Genomic DNA, 17,125 nt, shown 5'->3' with positions numbered 1-17,125 from the left:
CCTTCTGCTGTTTGGTTTTTCTTGGTAGTGTAGGTGGTTTTTGCTTTTTTTTTTTTTTTTTTTTTTTGTTTTTTTTTTTGTTTTTAACATTTCACTCTTGCTGTTGCTTATTGGCCCCCAGATCCAAACTTAAAATGCCAAAGGCAGTGTTTGCTGTAGCTTCAAGTCCTCAAAACTTGATGTGGAAATTGAAGCCTCCAGCTCTGTTCCTTCTGCCCTTTGTTTCATCATAGGTGATAAATTTTCCCATCAAAAGCTTCCCAGTCTGTGATATGTGAAGGAAAAGGAAACAGAAGGGGTTCTTCCATAATTACAGGGCTATAATAAAAATAAATGTGGTAACAGGAGACACAACACCTCTGAATATGAGCCCTCAGAGTCAGCACTTCTGTTGGGTAGAAAGGTATTTTTATCATCAGAGGATGGTACAGAAACTTACACCCCACACCCAAAAGTTCCCATCTCTTGAAAGTACAGAAGTCCCAAAACATCTCTGCAATTAAATTTGACCTTTAAAAATATTAGATCCAGGGCTTTCCTTTGAAATTCCTTTCTAGAGACAATGAGGATATTATTTAATGCTCCTTCCCCCACCCAAGAGTAGAGGTGAGCATTGCCCTCACACAGCTCATGGACACGCAGAAAGAATTGTGCCAAACTCTGCCTGGGTCCTGTTTGCCATTGCACAGGGATTTCCATCTGCCAGCAGGCCCTTGCTGCTGTGAAAAAAGGAACAAAAAGTTCCCCACATGAAGAGCTCTGCCCACCAAGGGCTCACAGATGAATTTAATCTCTTCTCCTCTTCTCCTGTTTCCAGATTTCGCAGAGTTCGTTTTCCTAGGGCTGTTCCTCACTGAGATGTCTTTGAAGATGTATGGGCTGGGGCCAAGGAATTACTTCCACTCTTCATTCAACTGCTTTGACTTTGGGGTGAGTAACGTCCAGCAGGGTGGATAAATCATGGAATGGTTTGGGGTGGAAGGGACATTAAAATCATCTAATTCCAACCCCCTGCCATGGGCAGGGACACCTTCTACTGTCCCAGGTTGCCCCAGCCCCGTCCAACCTGGCCTTGGACACTTCCAGGGATCCAGGGGCAGCCACATCTCCTCTGAGAATTCCATTCCAACCCCTCCCCACCCTCACAGGAAAGAATTCCTTCCCAATATCCCGTCCAACCCTGCCCTCTGGCAGTGGGAAGCCTCCCTCCTGTCACTCCATGTCCTTGAAAACCCTCCCTGTGCCAAGCAGGTGTCTCTCCTGTCATTCAGGTGCTGGGCGTTTAAGGATGAAGTGGTGCTGGGAGCATCTCCTGCGGGGACCAGTCCCTGTATAAATTAGCAGTGAAATGCATTAAGCTTCCCTCGTTATCCTCCTTTTGGAAGGGAAGTGACAGCGGGGGGATTTCATTTCCTCCAGCCCCGGGCTGTTGGCAGCATCAGCGCCCCTGAGCGCTCTGATTGCCGGCAGATTCTGTCCCTCCCATTGCAACGAGCTGATTGAAAGACAAAAAAGCCCCCATACATCTTCCTGCTCATGCCACCCACTGAGCAGCCTTCACCTGGAGTCACACAGGCAGAGCTTTTCAGACATCACCAGGAGCAGCAAACACCTGACGAGGTGACAGCAGGGCAATAATTCAAATTCTTTCAGTGCAGAAGTCCAGGCTCAAACTGCAGCTCTGGTGCGAATAGCAGCACTGGGTTTGGCTCCACCTGACAAAGAGCCTGGCGTGTGAATGTTAATTTATTCATTAAAAGCTATTAGCTGTAATCTGTGCTCGCAGGGGAGAACTCGGCCTCTCTTATCTGCAGCTGGGCTGAGCAGGACTCAGCTGTTGTAACAATCCAGATACGGAGCTTTAGATCCAGCCACGGGCACAGGGAGAGCGGCTCAGGTCACTGCACTCCTCACCCTGCCCTGCTCTGACACTCAGGCTGTTGTTTCTAGCTTTTATCTGCCAAAATGCTGGGAGTGACTCTTCCTCCACGAAGCCAAATTCCTCTGCTCCCACAAGGGAGGAGGAGATGTTGTCACCTTCAGCAAGTGACCCTCCTAAATCCAAGGCTCTGAGTTGAGCCAATTTATTCTTTTTTTGGCCGTGACAGCAGCAAAGCTCAGAGTAAATAGAATTTGAGATTCAGTTACTCACCCGTGTCCAGCACCCTGAGGTGTTGCACGAGGCTGTCCCAAATGTGGGCTCTGGTTTTGGGGTGTCCTGGCAGCTGTGGTGGCTCAGAGGGTTGGGATGGGTTGTCCTGCACAGCCCAAGGGACAGTGCCCAGACCCAGACTGTCCATAAATCGTCCTTTAGTGGTGTTACTGCTGCCTGGTGAGGGCTGCCCTAGAACAGAGTCTGGACAGAGCTAAAGAATAAAGTAGGGTTTTTTTAGGAGGCCTCAATAGATCCAGCTTGGGCAGCACAAGGGTCGATGTCCTGCACTGGGTGGGCTCTGAGCTGCCCCCCAGGCTGGTTTCCAATTTCCTTGGATCCCTGAATCCAGGATGCTCATTCCACAGAGAAAGCTTGTCAGGGACAGGTGATTTAGGAGCTTGCACAAAGCAAAGGCTGAACTCAGGAGATGTCTGAGCTTTGTGGGCTGTGCAGCCCTGGCAGGGAGCTCTGCTGAGGGTTTCCCAGGAGGGAAAGCTGTTGATCTGTTGCTAATTCCTCCTCCTTCAGAGAATCCATAGGGATCCTCCTCCTGTCTGTGTTTTTCCCTCCCTCACCCACCTTCCAGCCCCCAGAACGAATTCAGCACTGGAGCACCACAGAGCTTTGTACCCAGTTTTGTCTGACAGTGGAACATCACAGAGCTCTGTACCCAGTTTTGTGCGACAAACTGTCGAGATGGAGCCGTGCGAGTGCACAGGGTGAAACAATAAACCAGAGCAACATCTGCCTGGGGAGCACCAGCCCAGTGGGAACCAGGCTCCCAGGAGGGCCTGCTGAGGAAATTAATTATCAGTGCTGTGTGCAGGGGCTGAGGAAAGGCTTTTGCTGGTTCATGTGGGTTCGAAAAGCCAGGTGTCTGCTAAGGAAGGCAAGAGCCTTCCCTGAAATGGAAAATGTAAACCCCCTCCCTCTGAATTATTATAATTTTGAAATTAAGGGGCTCTCAGGCAAAGATATGGGCGTAGGAATAACAGCTATTTAACAGGAAAATTAAAAATACAAATGCAATAGTACAAAAAAAAAAACAAAAAAAAAACAAACCACTGCCAGAGTGAGAAGAGGCCCTGGCAGCCTGTGGGTCAGGGAGGTGGCAGCAGTCCCATCCCATGGTGGCTCAGCCCTCCTGCAGTGCCAGCTGTGCTTCTGCTGGAGCAGGGATCCTGCACAAGGGTGGAGTTTTCCTCTGAAGCTCCAGGGCTGGTGTGGATGGGCCTGGGCTTCCTCTGGGAATGCAGTGGGGAAGAAAGCTGCTCCTCTGGGAATGCAGTGGGCAAAGGCTGCTGTGGTGTTCCAAGGTCAGATTGTATCCAGGTAGGAATGCTTGGCTCCTCCCCTGGGCGGAGCCTCTCCCCATGGATGATGGAATTTTCTCAGCCATGCAGGGACACTCAGTGGCCATGAACAGAAGAGATCTCCTGGAGGGAGGATTGGCTGTGGGAGAGATAAAGAAAAGTGCCCAATGCACAGAGGATACCTGCCCCAGCTCTGACAGGTGGGAATAGAACACACACCCAGCTACACCTGAGACAATGAAGGATTCCCAATGGTGGGAGAGAAGTTTTAGTTCTTCTTCTTCAGATGGGAGACAGTGGAATTATCAGCTACTGTGGATCTCCTTTTCCCTCTGTATTTTCTGGATGCCCAGGGCACAGCGTGTGTTGCAGGATACTTAAGCAGTGATGGAATTTTCAGACATCCAAGTTTTTGTCATGAAAGGGTGGGAAAAGGAACTGTTGGCATTTGCAGTTGAGCCAGCAATAAAAAATTCTAATTAAAAATGACAGTGTCCTTCAAAAAAAAAAAGGTATTTTGAGGTACTTTGATTGCTAGAGAAGAAAGCATTCAAGAGAATTGCTAGAGAAGAAAGTGTATAAATCACAGAGTGTTCTCCTCCTGGGTATGGAGAAATCTGGGGTGAGGTTTTCCAGTTCTCCTGGCTAATTTAGGATTCTCCTGAACTTTTTGTAACAAAGGGGTTCCCAGCGCTGCTGCCCTCATGAATCCTCCCTCCCACTGCACAAACCAGCTGGGCTCTGGTGATAACCAGTTCTAAACTGGTGTTTATGGTGTGCTCTGCCCAGCTGGTTTATGCTCGTATAACTCCCAGAGCAGTGGGAGCTCAGAAATGTTGGGTTCATGTGAATTATGCCAGCAATTGGCAGGGAAATGCCTGATCCTGGTAACTCTGCAGAAACTTGTGTGGCTGTAATTGTCCTTCCCAGCTGTGCTGAACCCATCACTGTTTGTCCTTTTCCTAATGAAGAATTTTTTTTAGGAGATTTTTTTCCTTGCTTGAGGTGAATTCTCTTCCATCCTTAAACTAACCAGAAAAACAAAATTTGAAAAACCCATCTTGATTTGGGACAATTTTTTCAGTACCCCAAGGCTGAGGGCCAGGCAGATGATGGGGCGTCTGTGCCAGAGGCTTTGCAGGATCTCATAATAATTATTGCTTTAATTGCTCTCCTAAAGACTCTCAGCTGCCAGAAGTTTCTGGTAGATGTTACCCAGAGCTGCTGTTCTGCTGTGGATGAAGAGTTTTAGTCCTTCTGATGGGAAGGGGAGGATGGGGCAGTGCCCTCCTGCAGTTCTGCAAGTTGTTTGGGGTGAGAAAAGGAATGACAGTGGCCTGACAGGAGAATGTCCTTTTTTGCTTTAGTTTTAAGCTTGTTTAAAACAAAAATCTCGGGTTATCACTCACATTTTGTGGTAAAAACCTCAAGTTTTATTTTCTTTCTGAGTCCCATCAAGTGTTGGCATTTGCAGTTGAGCCAGCATTAAAAAAATCGAGTTAAAAATTACAGTGTCCTTCAAAAAAAAAAAAAAAAAAAGGTATTTTGATTGCTAGAGAAGAAAGCAACAAGGTCCTCTCAGTGTATAAATCAGAGTGTTCTCCTCCTGGGTATGGAGAAAGCTTGGTGAGGTTTTCCAGTTCTCCTGGCTAATTCAGGATTCTCCTGAAGAGCCTGAACTCTGATTCCTGAGCCTCTCTGAGAGCCCCCCAGGGAGCTCACCAGCAGCTGTGCCCTCTCTCAGTGGTCTCTCCCCGCAGGTGATCGTGGGCAGTATTTTTGAGGTCATCTGGGCTGCAGTGAAGCCAGGAACCTCCTTTGGCATCAGCGTCCTGCGAGCCCTGCGGCTGCTGAGGATCTTCAAAGTCACCAAGTAAGTGCAGCCCCCTTGGCACTCACAGCAGAATCTGAGCACCCCAGGGAATCCCTGTCCCCAGAGCCAGGAGGAGAGTGCTTTCCACATTTATCAACAATAAACTAATAATTAAATCGCTAAGAAGTTAGAAATAAACCAAAAAAACCAATGCCCCAACCCTCTGGGGGAGCTGGCACAAAATCCCTGCCTGCCCCAAGCTCCAAGGTCTGCACTGGGGGACAGGAATAGATTGAACCTGCAGATGCAGAATTCCTCTTTCCTTGGCTGGGCAGTTGGAAATGTTGGGAATTCCTGAGCCTGGATTTACACCCACAAGGGATTTTAAGAGCCCTTTCTCTCCTCAGCCTCACGTCCAGGTTTGTCTGCCCTTGGTTCCTCGGTGGGCTGACAGTAGGATGTGCTTCTTTGCTTTATCTTTAGGCTTGTTCAAAGCAAAAATATTGTGTTATCGCTTGTGATTCGTGGTAAAAAACCCAAGTTTTATTTTCTTTCTAAGTCCTATTGATCTGATGACAATTCCTTAAGTGGGAATGACAGTGGGCTGACAGGAGAATGTCCTTTTTGCTTTGGTTTTAAGCTTGGTTAAAACAAAAATCTCAAGTTATCACTCATATTTTGTGGTAAAAATATTTTATTTTCTTTCTAAGTCCCATCAACTTAGAATGTCCTTCTTTGATTTATCTTTAGGCTTGTTTAAAACAAAAATATTGTATTATCACTCGTATTTTGTGGTAAAACCCCCAAGTTTTATTTTCTTTCTGCGTCCCATCAGCTTCCCACTGATCTGATGACAATTCCTTAAGTATTCAGGCTCTGGAAAAGCAGCTTCCCTGGGGATTGCTGGGTGCTAATCCCGGGGCTGAGCTGCTGTGTTGACACAAATCTGAAATGTGTTCCTGCTGCCTGGGCTGGGATGTCAGAGTTTTTCAGCCTGGAGACTCTGAGGTGGAATTTTCACTCAGGTTTCCACAGCTTTTCTGTTGTTTTCGTGCTCCTGCCTTGAGTTAATGTGTGCTGGCATTAGCAAACAGCTCCTGTGCCATTTCCAAACCCATCCAGAGCTGTTTCTGCAGGATTTCTCTGGAAACTGATGACAAATTTAGGTGCTCCTGCTGTTGTTTTCCACCTTATTTTTTACACCATTGCCTCTTCAGTTCTCCCTTGTTTCCACCACTCCCTGAATTCTTCGTAGCTTGGAGGAACAGCCCCTCCCTCCAAAAATACCCCAACCACCTTAAACAGATAAAGAAAATCTGAGCAAACCAGTCATTTGAAGCAACCAGGAATGAGTTTTGTAGCTCTGAGGGGCTGATTTGTACCTGCTAATTGTTTACTGCTAATTATTACTATTCAGATCCCAGATATGTGTGTGGTACTGTGTCATTTGTTGTCCTCTGGGACAAACAGGGTGGAAACTTGAAGTTCTGTAAATGTCCAGCAAAAAAAAAGTGGCTACCTGCACCAAAAATGTCACTGTGCCTTACATTTGCACTGATTTACATGTAGGAAACTCCTGGGTTCACAGCAAATTCTGAGCAATTTTCACAAGTTCATTTTACCCAGAGCTGCTCAGATCTGCTCTTGCTGATTGGGTGCTATGCTTTGTAGAAATTTTGGATGTTTTTGCACGTTACAATTTTATTTTGGTGAGTTCTGACCACTGATTGCAGTCAGCATGATAAAGGGATGAAACATGGAATTATTTAGGTTGGAAAAGACCTTCAAGGCCATCGGGTCCAACCAGTTTTTCCAAGGTCACCACTCACCCATGTCCCCAAGTGCCACATCTGCAGGGTTTTAAATCCCTGCAGGGATGGTGACCCCACCACTCCCTGGGCAGCCTGGCCAGGGCTTGACAAACCTTTTAATGAAGAATTTTTTCCCAATACCCAACCTAAACCTGTCTGGGACAATTTGAGGCCGTTCCTTCTTGTTATTGCTCATTCTTTGGGAGGAGAGATTTAACTTCACAAACCAATCTGAGCGCTCTGCCCCATCTCAGGACAGCAAGTGACACTCTCAAGCCACTGATGCTGAAATTCCCCTGCCCTAATTAAGTGGATTTCTCACCCCACACGACAGAACTGAGTTCATTGCATGGCCAGAGCCAGGTCCCTGCAGCTCCCAGGGGGAATCCTGCTTTACCCCAGTGCCTGAGTGCACAGCTCGGTGTTTGCCTGGCTCAGGAGAGCCCCCAAAGTGCTGGCAGCAGGCACAGATTGCTGCCCACCCCTCTCAGTGCAGTTTTGCTGGAAAAACATCCTGACCCTCAGCAGTTTTCTCCTTTTTCCATCTCTTTCATAGCAGTTTTTGTCTGAAATTCCCTGCCCTGGTTTGTTTTTCCTTTGTGTTTAGCAGGAGAGGCTGCAGTGCTCCTACTCTGAATAATCAATGGGATTATTCAAATTATGATTTGAATTGATTGGATTGTGATTGGGATTTTGGTTCCCACATCCCAAATCAGTGTAGCCATGGACAGCAGAGTTAAATGGGTAAAAGGTGACAGCAGGACAAGGGCACACAGCCCAAGAGGGGCTAAAATTCAGTGAGGAGGATGAGGACCAAAGAGCTCCCCACGTTTTCTTCATTGTCCTGACAGAGCTGAGCAGGGTCTGGCTTCTGCAGGAGTCAACTCTTGGTGCCTTGGGAGCATCAAATCCTTCCCCTCCTCCAAGGAGAGCAGCTCAGCCCCTTTAAACCCTGAGCAGGCTTGGTTCAACTTACTCAAAGTTGAAGTTATTCTCCCAACAGACAAGATTTCCCCCTGCAACCTTTGTCACTGTGTTGTGGATGTAATTTTTCCTTGGAATGAGTGCAATGGGATGTAAGATCCTTGGTATGGACATCAGAGAAACCTGGGGTGGGTCAGTGCTCCCAGCTAGGCCTGGGAGAAGGAAGAGGGGGAAAACAAAGGCAAAAAGACAGGATGGTGCTCCTCCTCATCTGACTCCAAGCTCTGAGCTTCTCAGACAAATCTATGGAATCCCTCCTGCTGGAAAGCCTCTGTGGGAAGGAGCTCAGAGTGGGGGTCTGGAGGGCACTTGGGGGAGAAGGAATCATGTGCTGCTGCTGGGAATTGGCTCTGGACAGCAGCTCCCAGTGTCAGGAGCTGGAAAGGAGAGAAAAAGAGGGAAAAATCCTCCCCATGGCTCTAAATCCCTCTTCTCCTGCCTGCTCCAGCCCCGTTGTTCCAGGCTCCCATGTGTCCAAAGGGATCTTGTCAAATTGGTAGCTGCCCCTGCATTTCCTAATCCATTGGTTTTCCTCCTACAAACACTCCCTGCTTGTTCCCAGCAGGGCAAGAAATCCAGGGAAGAGCTGTTCCAAAGTTTTGGAACCCTCTCGGAATGTGCCAGGAGCTGTTCCAGGGGATGGGGAGATAAAACCAAAGCAACTTCAGCCCCTGGCCAGATGTGCTGGGATGGGTCACTCAGGGCTGGGCTGAGCCAGTCCCTCTTGCCAGGCTGGAATTAACATTCTGGATTTGTTTCCACACCCTGAGGCCACTGCTTGGTCCTGGATGCCTGGATGTGAGATTCCCACAGGAATGTTTAAAACTGGGGATTTAATCCACTGCTGGATACTTGCAGTGGATGGGATGGGAGGACAACCTGCAAGGATGTCCAGGTGGGAATGAGGTGTTGATTCCTGATTTTATTCCTGATTTGTGTCTAATGGAGGCTGGGGCTTGCTGTTCCCATCTCCAATCTCACCTTCATTGATAAACCCCTGCTCCTGACACCCCTCCTGACTGCTGTGCCAGGTGAGAAGATGCCAAAAGGATGAAAAATCCCAGGAAAAGGTTCCTAAGGAAGTAATTCAGACATTCCCTGACTGTTGTGTGTGGGTGCTCGCACACCAAGTGACCATCTCTGCTCTCTGGTTCTCAAGAGATTTTACCACTCCCTGAGCTGTGTTTTCCAACAGTAGAAGGGAGTTTAAAGACTCTGATATCCCTTGTCATTCTTTTCCTTTTTTAAACAAGTGTCTTGGTTTGAAAAGACAGGAGTCTGTGAAGGGAGGCTAGAGTCTCCCGTGAAATGGAAAAGGTAAACCCCCCCTCCCTCCGAATGACTACAATTTTGAAATGAAAAGGCTTTCAGGCAAAGATATGGGAATGGGAATAACAGTTCTTTACTAGGAAAAAAAGGCTAAATAATAATAATAAATATAATTAGTACAAACAACACTACTTATAGAGTCAGAAACCTGACACCCTGAGGAGTCAGGGTGTTGGTGATAGTCCAGTTAAGTGGTGGCTGCTCCTCCTGGAGTGGCAGATGAAATGCTGCTGAAGCGGTGGTCCTGTAGAAGGGTGTAGTTTTCTCTGAAGGTCTGGTGACAGAGTAGATGGGCCTGGTCTTCCTCTGGGAATCCAGCGGAGAAGAAGCTGCTCCTTTGAGAATCCAGCGAAGAGGCTGTTCTGATGTCCCAAAAATGCTGATTTTTTGCAGGTAGGGATGCTTGGCTCCTCCCTCTGGGTGGAGCATCTCCCAATGGGATGATGTAACCCCATCAGTCACGCTGTGAGTCATTCAATGGCCCATTAACAGAAGATATCTCCCCGGAGGGAGACATTGTTCTTGGAAGAGATAAGAAAACTGCCCACTTCCAACAGATGGCAATAGAATATATGCTTATCTTACAAGCCAGGACAACAAGAAATAATTAAAGCAGTAATAATAATATCAGTGAAGTTGTAAAAGACTTCAGGATCTTCTCATCCAACCATTCCCAGCACAGCCAAGGCTGCCACTGACCATGTCCCCAAGTGCCACATCTTTTAAATCCCTGCAGGGATGGGGATTCCCCCACTGCCCTGGGCAGCTTTTTCCAATGTCTGACCATCCTTTCCATGAATAATATCCAACCTCAACCTCCCCCAGTGCAACTTGAGGCTGTTTCCCCTTGTTCCATGATGCCTTGGTTTGAAAAGCCAGGTGTCTGCTAAGGAAGGCAGGAGCCTCCCCTGAAATGGAAAATGTAAACCCCCTCCCTCTGAATTATTATAATTTTGAAATTAAGGGGCTCTCAGGCAAAGATATGGGGGCAGGAATAACAGTTCTTTACCAGGAAAATTAAAATACAATTGTAAAATAGTACAAAAAAAAAAAAAAAAATCCCCACTGGCAGAGTCAGAAGACGCCCTGGCAGCCTGTGGGTCAGGGTGGTGGCAGCAGTCCCATCCCATGGTGGCTCAGCCCTCCTGCAGTGCCAGCTGTGCTTCTGCTGGAGCAGGGATCCTGCACAAGGGTGGAGTTTTCCTCTGAAGCTCCAGGGCTGATGGGGATGGGCCTGGGCTTCCTCTGGGAATGCAGTGGAGAAGAAAGCTGCTCCTCTGGGAATGCAGTGGGGAAGAAAGCTGCTCCTCTGGGAATGCAGTGGGCAAAGGCTGCTGTGGTGTTCCAAGGTCAGATTGTATCCAGGTAGGAATGCTTGGCTCCTCCCCTGGGCGGAGCCTCTCCCCATGGATGATGGAATTTTCTCAGCCATGCAGGGACACTCAGTGGCCATGAACAGAAGAGATCTCCTGGAGGGAGGATTGGCTGTGGGAGAGATAAAGAAAAGTGCCCAATGCACAGAGGATACCTGCCCCAGCTCTGACCAGTGGTGACAGAACTCACACCCAGCTATACCTGAGACACGTGGGAAATAAATTCCTATTAATTTCTCCCCAAAGGCTCTTCCCCACTCATGTTTTCCCTTGGCTGCTCTGATCCAACACAGGTACTGGAATTCCCTGAGGAATCTGGTGGTCTCCTTGCTGAACTCCATGAAGTCCATCATCAGTTTGCTGTTCCTGCTGTTCCTGTTCATCGTGGTCTTTGCTCTGCTGGGGATGCAGCTCTTCGGAGGGCAGTAAGTTGGTGAATTTTTTTTTTTCCTTAAAGTCAGGAATAAATTGTGAGATTGTATTTTTTGGTTGGACTTAGATGTTTATTAGTTTTCATTTATGTTATAGTTTTGTAAGTTGTGAGTTATATAGTACTTTTCTTTAACAAACTAAAAAATTGAGTTGTATCTCTTTTTTCACAAGATCTTTTAAGGATAAACTGTCTAATTCAGAAATAACACTTAAATTATTTTTATTTTTAACTCAATAGCTAACTATTTGTCTTTTGTAATGTATATTTTTTATTTGATGACACAATGCTACTTAAACTTATGAAGTAGAAGGTAAAGAAGAAGGACTCACTTCTATCCTAAGACTTTAATTTTGTTTTATATATATTATTATATTCTAAAATGTTAAACTCTAAGTTTTTTACTTTGTGATACACATTTTTATTTAAACTACACACTCATAATCTTAGTTTTATTATTTAATTTTGGAAGTTTTATAATGGCTTTAGGTCTTGGGGGTTACTGTCTGTTAGTATAGAAAGTTGAAAATTTTTGTAACTAGGGTTCTAACAGGAGGTGTAAGGAATCTTTGTTTTGCCTGGAAGGGTCCACATCCCTGATTTCAGGGCTGGGGATAGGGGAATCATTCCTGTTGTGGTGTTTTCCCTGGAGCTGGGTTATTTCCTAAGGGAGAATTTCCCCAGTTCAAAGCTGCCCCTTCATGCCCAGGACACCCAGAGCTGAAGCAGGACTGGGGGGCAGCACTTTCTGTACTCTTCATTCCCTGGAAACCAGAGTGCCATTATATTTATCCACTATAAAACAGAATATCCAAATATGAAATATAATGGCACTCTGGAATATTTTCCTGCTGGAAAACACAGTTTTGTTGGATCTGATTATTTTCATTAGAAATGCCAGTAGTGGTGAGTTTTGCAGTTAGGACCATCGCAGTGTTACCATTTAAACTCCAGCTTCACTTCTGAACTGAAATAATGAAATGGTTTTATTAGGTCTTTTATTTTCCCAGTCAATACCTATTTTATCTTTAAAATAGTAAAAAGGAAATTATCTGCTAAGAGAGAAATTTCAATTTGGGCTTTTACACTTGAGGATGAAAACTACTTGGAATGGCTCATTCTGTAAAATCATTGGAGATTTTTGATTTTTCATTTTAATTGGGGTTGAAAATGAATTTCAAAGCATTGGAATTTTCTCTGGGAATGAAATTGAGTTTTTGCTGATGGTTCTGTTAAGCACCTTCTGAGATATTCCCCACCGAGCTTGCCTGGGGTGTTACAGCCAGGTAGAACAAATGTTGCTCCCTGACTTGGTTTATGGGGTGTTAAAGGGTGTTCCAGGGCTGCCTGGAGCTGCCTGTCCCTCCCCACTCTGGTTTTTATTTCTTCCTTCTCTCCAGGTTCAATTTCCAAGATGAAACTCCAACCACGAATTTTGATACCTTCCCTGCTGCCATCCTCACAGTCTTTCAGGTAAAGCCATTCCTTGTCCTGGGGCAGTGCTAGAATTGGAATTCCTGGGTGTTTCTTCCTGCTTAGGGAGGGCAAACAAGTCCCCAAAAACCTGTGGAATTTAGGAAAGGGGGACTCCTTCCTTCTCATGTGTTTTACTTTGCTGACCAATACATGCATCACTAAAAATCAATTTAAAAATCAATGCTGTGGTATTAAGGAAAACTAGAACAAAAGATGTATTGCTAGGAGGGAAATTGCTGATAAAACAGATATTTCTGTGCTAAATTAAAATAATTAAATTAAGATGCCCAGGCTGTGCCACATCTGAGAATGCTCTTTGTGTTCTCCAGCCCCTGCCCACAGAGCTGCAGCTCTGGAACATGCAATGCTTGGATTTATAGCCAAATTGTGCAGCTGTTTTCTACCTGTCTTTTTAAAAAACAATAATTTTAATAGTTTTAAAATAATTAGAAAATAATGTTTTCAGGTGTTTCCCAGCTCAGGAGAGTTGGGGCTGCTCCAGGTGCAGGTGACCCACACAGATCCAGCATTTCCAGCCTTCTCCTGCACAATGTGGGCTCCCCCGATCCAAAATTCCCCAGATCTCAGCAAGGTCTGGCTGATGTATTTCAGTGTCACGACCCCAAAAAGAGATAAAAAGGAAGGGAAGGGGGATGATGACAATTTCTGGATTAAGACAGAAAAAGAATCTGAAGGAAAATGTGTCCTGTGAGCTCTGCAGGAGCCACTGCCCAGATGTGAGGCAGGTTCAGTGCTCACCTCACAGGATATTGCCCATCACGGGGGATTAAGATTTGCATAAGATTTTCCTGCTCATCAAAGGAAGGGCTCAGAGACAGGTATTGCCAGGGAGCAGCTCCGGATATGAGCCATGGGAATGTTGGTTTTGGTTTGCTTTGGGACTGGAGTTGCCTGTGGAATACTCAGCTGGAATATTTCCTATTAGTCCTGGGATAAATACGGTGCAATGTGGGGTGAAGGAAAGCACATGGGTTTAAGGTATTTGTCTGGAATGTCAGAGGTTGGAGCTAAACCCAGCAATAGCCATCAGCACTGGATTAACTGTGGTCTCCCAGAGGCTCTTTGATACCCTCTGCTGTCCTTCCACCCCACTCCTTCCCTGAGCTGCAAACTCCAGCTCAGTGTTTCTTCCCTCTGGGGTTGGGATCCCTTTCCAAAGTTTTCTTCCATAATCTCAGTCAGGCTGAGCAGAGCAGCATCAGTCAGAGACAGCATTCAGTGTGCTGAATAAATAAAGTTAGATACACCCTGCCCACTCCTGTACCTCTGGGGATTCTCTGTGTAAGAAGCTTCTCAAACAAACCCTTCTGCCCTCTGCTTTAGCCCATTTTTATCCCAGCAGCCCTGGCTGGGTCACGGTCCTGTCACTGGACACCCAGGATGGGTTTTGTCCACCTGGCAGCTGGCTGAGCTCAGCCTAAATTCCCTCAGAGGAGCATCAACCTCCACCTCCAGCTCCTGAGGAAGTCTGTGAGCTGAATGTCCAGCTGTGAATAATCCAAATACACACACAGACAACATCCATGAGCACAGAGCCTCTGGAAAGCAGAGTTCTGTGTTAGGTACCTGTGCCCTGCTCCCTGATTTCCTCTGGAAATCCTCACAGGTTGCTGAGGGCAGAGCAGAGCAGTGGTGACAGCTGGAAATGAGGAGTGGCAGTGGCAGGATGGGAGCAGAGCTCTGTGCCCATGTCACACAGAATCACTGGGTTGGAAGAGACCTTCAAGATCATCGAGTCCAACCCAGCCCCAACCCCTCACCTAAACTCCGGCACCCAGTGCCACATCCAGGCTTTGTTAAACACATCCAGGGATGGTGACTGCACCACCTCCCCGGGCAGCCATTCCAGAACTTTATCACTCTTTCTGTAAAAAACCTTTTCCTAATATCCAACCTAAATGTCCCTTGGTGCAGCTTGAGACTGTGTCCTCTGGTTCTGTCAGTGCTGCCTGGAGGAAGAGCCCAACCCCACCTGAGCACAGCCACCTTTCAGGAGCTGTACAGAGTGATCAGCTCACCCCTGAGTCTCCTTTTCTCCAGGCTGAGCTCCCCCAGCTCCCTCAGTGGTTCCTCACAGGGTTTGTGTTCCCAGCCCCTCTCCAGCCTCATTGCCTCCTCTGGACGTGCTCCAGGTCCTCAACGTCCTTCCCAAACTGAGGGGCCAGGACTGGGCACAGCACTTGAGGTGTGCCCTCACCAGTGCTAGTGTCTGGCTGTGGGTGGATGTCAGAGCATCCTGCCTGTGGGACAGGACATGGAGCTACAGGAATTCAGCCTTTCCTCAGGCATCTCCCTTTCACTGCAGCCCCTGGAAGCAGCACAATCCTGCTTCTGCTCCTGTCCCACCCTTAACCTGCTCATTATTCCATTAACATTTCACAGCAGCTCTTGACAGCTGCTTTATTCCATCCCCTGCTGGCTCCTCAGTGTTAAGCAGTGAGATGTACTTCAGATGGTCATTTGGGGCAGCTGAAGGCTGTTTGGAGCCCAGGGAATAACAGAAAGAACCAAAACACATACAGAAACAACATCCATGAGCACAGAGCCTCTGGAAAGCAGAGTTCTGTGTTAGGTACCTGTGCCCTTGCTCCCAAGTCCTCATTGCCTGTGCCTCTCCCTCTGCAGTGCTGTCCTTCCCTCTCCTCAGCAAAAATTCCTTACAGCATCCCTAAAGAGACCTGAGAAAGCAGAAGGAATTTCATTAACTGCTTGAGGACAGAGCCAGCAGATCCTGGATCCTTCAGGCTGCTCCCTAATTACTTAAGTAATTCCTGCAGCTGATGGGTGACCGTGGGAAGGACACAGCTCCTCTTTCCAGGGCCTCAGGGAGCATCCTCAGCTTGTCCAGGCAGGCTGCTCAGTTTAGATTATTTATCTCTCTGCAAAAGCCCCCAAAAACGCCTCTTTTTTTTTTTTCTTGAACTTTTTGTTCCACTTGTAAATAATCCAAAAGTTGGATTTTGAACCCAGACCCTGCTGGACTTTGTCATACCTGCAAATCCTGGTCTTCTGCTTGGGAATAGAAAAGTTCCCAATGGTTGCCCTTACCATGAATATTTGTGTGATCAGAAATCACTTTATGGCTATTCCCAGAAAGCAGGAGCAGCTGTGAATTCAAGGGAATTCTGTAAATGCACATTTGTGGACAATACTTTGCTTAATTGAGTGGCAGATTTGAAAGCCCAAAGCCCTGTTCCATATTCTGTGGTGCAAATCCAGAGTAGCTCCAGCAGTTTGGGTCTGAATCCTGTTTTTGGAATTATTTGAGGCTGAATTGTGCATTTGGGAGAGGAGTTGGTGTCTGCACTGGGTGTCCTTGTGTCTGGACTTGCTCTTGCCCAGTGCTGTCATCAGCACCATCCCTGCAGCCAGAAATTTCCTCTCTCTCAGCAGCTGACAGCCAGGCTGGAGGTTGCAGGCTGGAGTTTGCAGGCTGGAATTTTCAGTCATTCCAAGCATCCTGTGTGCACATGGAAGTCCATTACTACAGCACACATCAGGCTTGGGGCTTTTTTTTTTTTTTTTTTTTTTTTTTTTTTTTTTTTTTTTTTTTTTTTGTTGCTTTTTTTTTTTTCACCTACTAAACCCAAAGACAACTTTCTGTTTTGGAGTTGGACCTTCACATCCCGATGTTTTAATGCACTAAAAGTGGTCATTGTTTGACTCTGCTAGGGCAGGCAGAGGGTGTGCTGATGTGCCCAGAATTCCAGATTTTGGGAAGAAAGGAACGCCAGACAATTCAGAGGGGTGCAAAATGAGCATTTAGCATGGCAGGGCTTGTTGGAGTCTTGCACACTGATTAGTTTTCCTATTATTCCTGTATTCGTTAATTAGCCCTGGGCTGATAATCAGAGGTGCAGCTCTGTGCTTGTCCCTGCCCAAGGACTAGGAGGGCCAGAGTCCCCTTCAATCTGTCCCCTGCCCTGTGCTCACTCACAGAGGTTGTTGTTTCTGTTTAGGGATTTTTTTGGGGGGGGCTTTGTGGCCCTCTGGGTCAAACCTGGTGAAACTGAAAAGGAACCCGTGGTGTGCAGCCCCTGCAGTGGTCGTGGTGCCCAGGAGTGATGCCCAGGCACATTCCAGCTGCAGGAAGGCTCTGCCAGCCCCGAAGGGCAGAGGAGGGGTGGCAGGAGGTGACAGAGCTCCTGGGGACAGGGAGTGAGGGCTGGGGGAGCTGAGCAAACCCAGCCCTGCCTGCAGGAAGGGCATGAGAGAGGCTGGCACCTGCAGAGCTCCCACTCGGGGCACTGCTCTGGGAGCTCAGGGCTTTCTTGGGGCTGTGGGAAGTGCCCTGCCGGGTCAGGTGAAACCTAGAATCTCTGCACGGCTTAGAAAGGGAGAGGGGGAGAAAGAAGTGTCAGAACGTGGATTTTTGTTTCCTCTGCCTGTGTGAGGGTCCCTGGTCGAGGCTGGCAGTGGG

At 47.1% G+C, this 17,125-nt stretch overlaps 1 protein-coding gene across 21 annotated transcripts in view; it reads left to right on the top strand.

The window, feature by feature from the left end:
* Positions 1-17,125, top strand: part of CACNA1B (calcium voltage-gated channel subunit alpha1 B) — a 300,242-nt gene that overhangs the window by 176,804 nt on the left and 106,313 nt on the right. For all 21 annotated transcript variants that reach the window (XM_068211531.1, XM_068211529.1, XM_068211532.1 and 18 more), the window contains 4 exons: positions 818-930; positions 5,229-5,341; positions 11,072-11,203; positions 12,609-12,681. In XM_068211531.1, the coding sequence (XP_068067632.1) occupies positions 818-930; positions 5,229-5,341; positions 11,072-11,203; positions 12,609-12,681 (431 nt within the window). The remainder of the gene's footprint in view (positions 1-817; positions 931-5,228; positions 5,342-11,071; positions 11,204-12,608; positions 12,682-17,125) is intronic.

The sequence above is a fragment of the Anomalospiza imberbis genome, chromosome 21, assembly GCF_031753505.1.
Source record: "Anomalospiza imberbis isolate Cuckoo-Finch-1a 21T00152 chromosome 21, ASM3175350v1, whole genome shotgun sequence".
In the NCBI taxonomy this organism is placed as follows: domain Eukaryota; kingdom Metazoa; phylum Chordata; class Aves; order Passeriformes; family Viduidae; genus Anomalospiza; species Anomalospiza imberbis.
The sequence above is the reverse complement of the archived record's forward strand: the minus strand, read 5'-3'. Positions and strand labels throughout refer to the sequence as shown.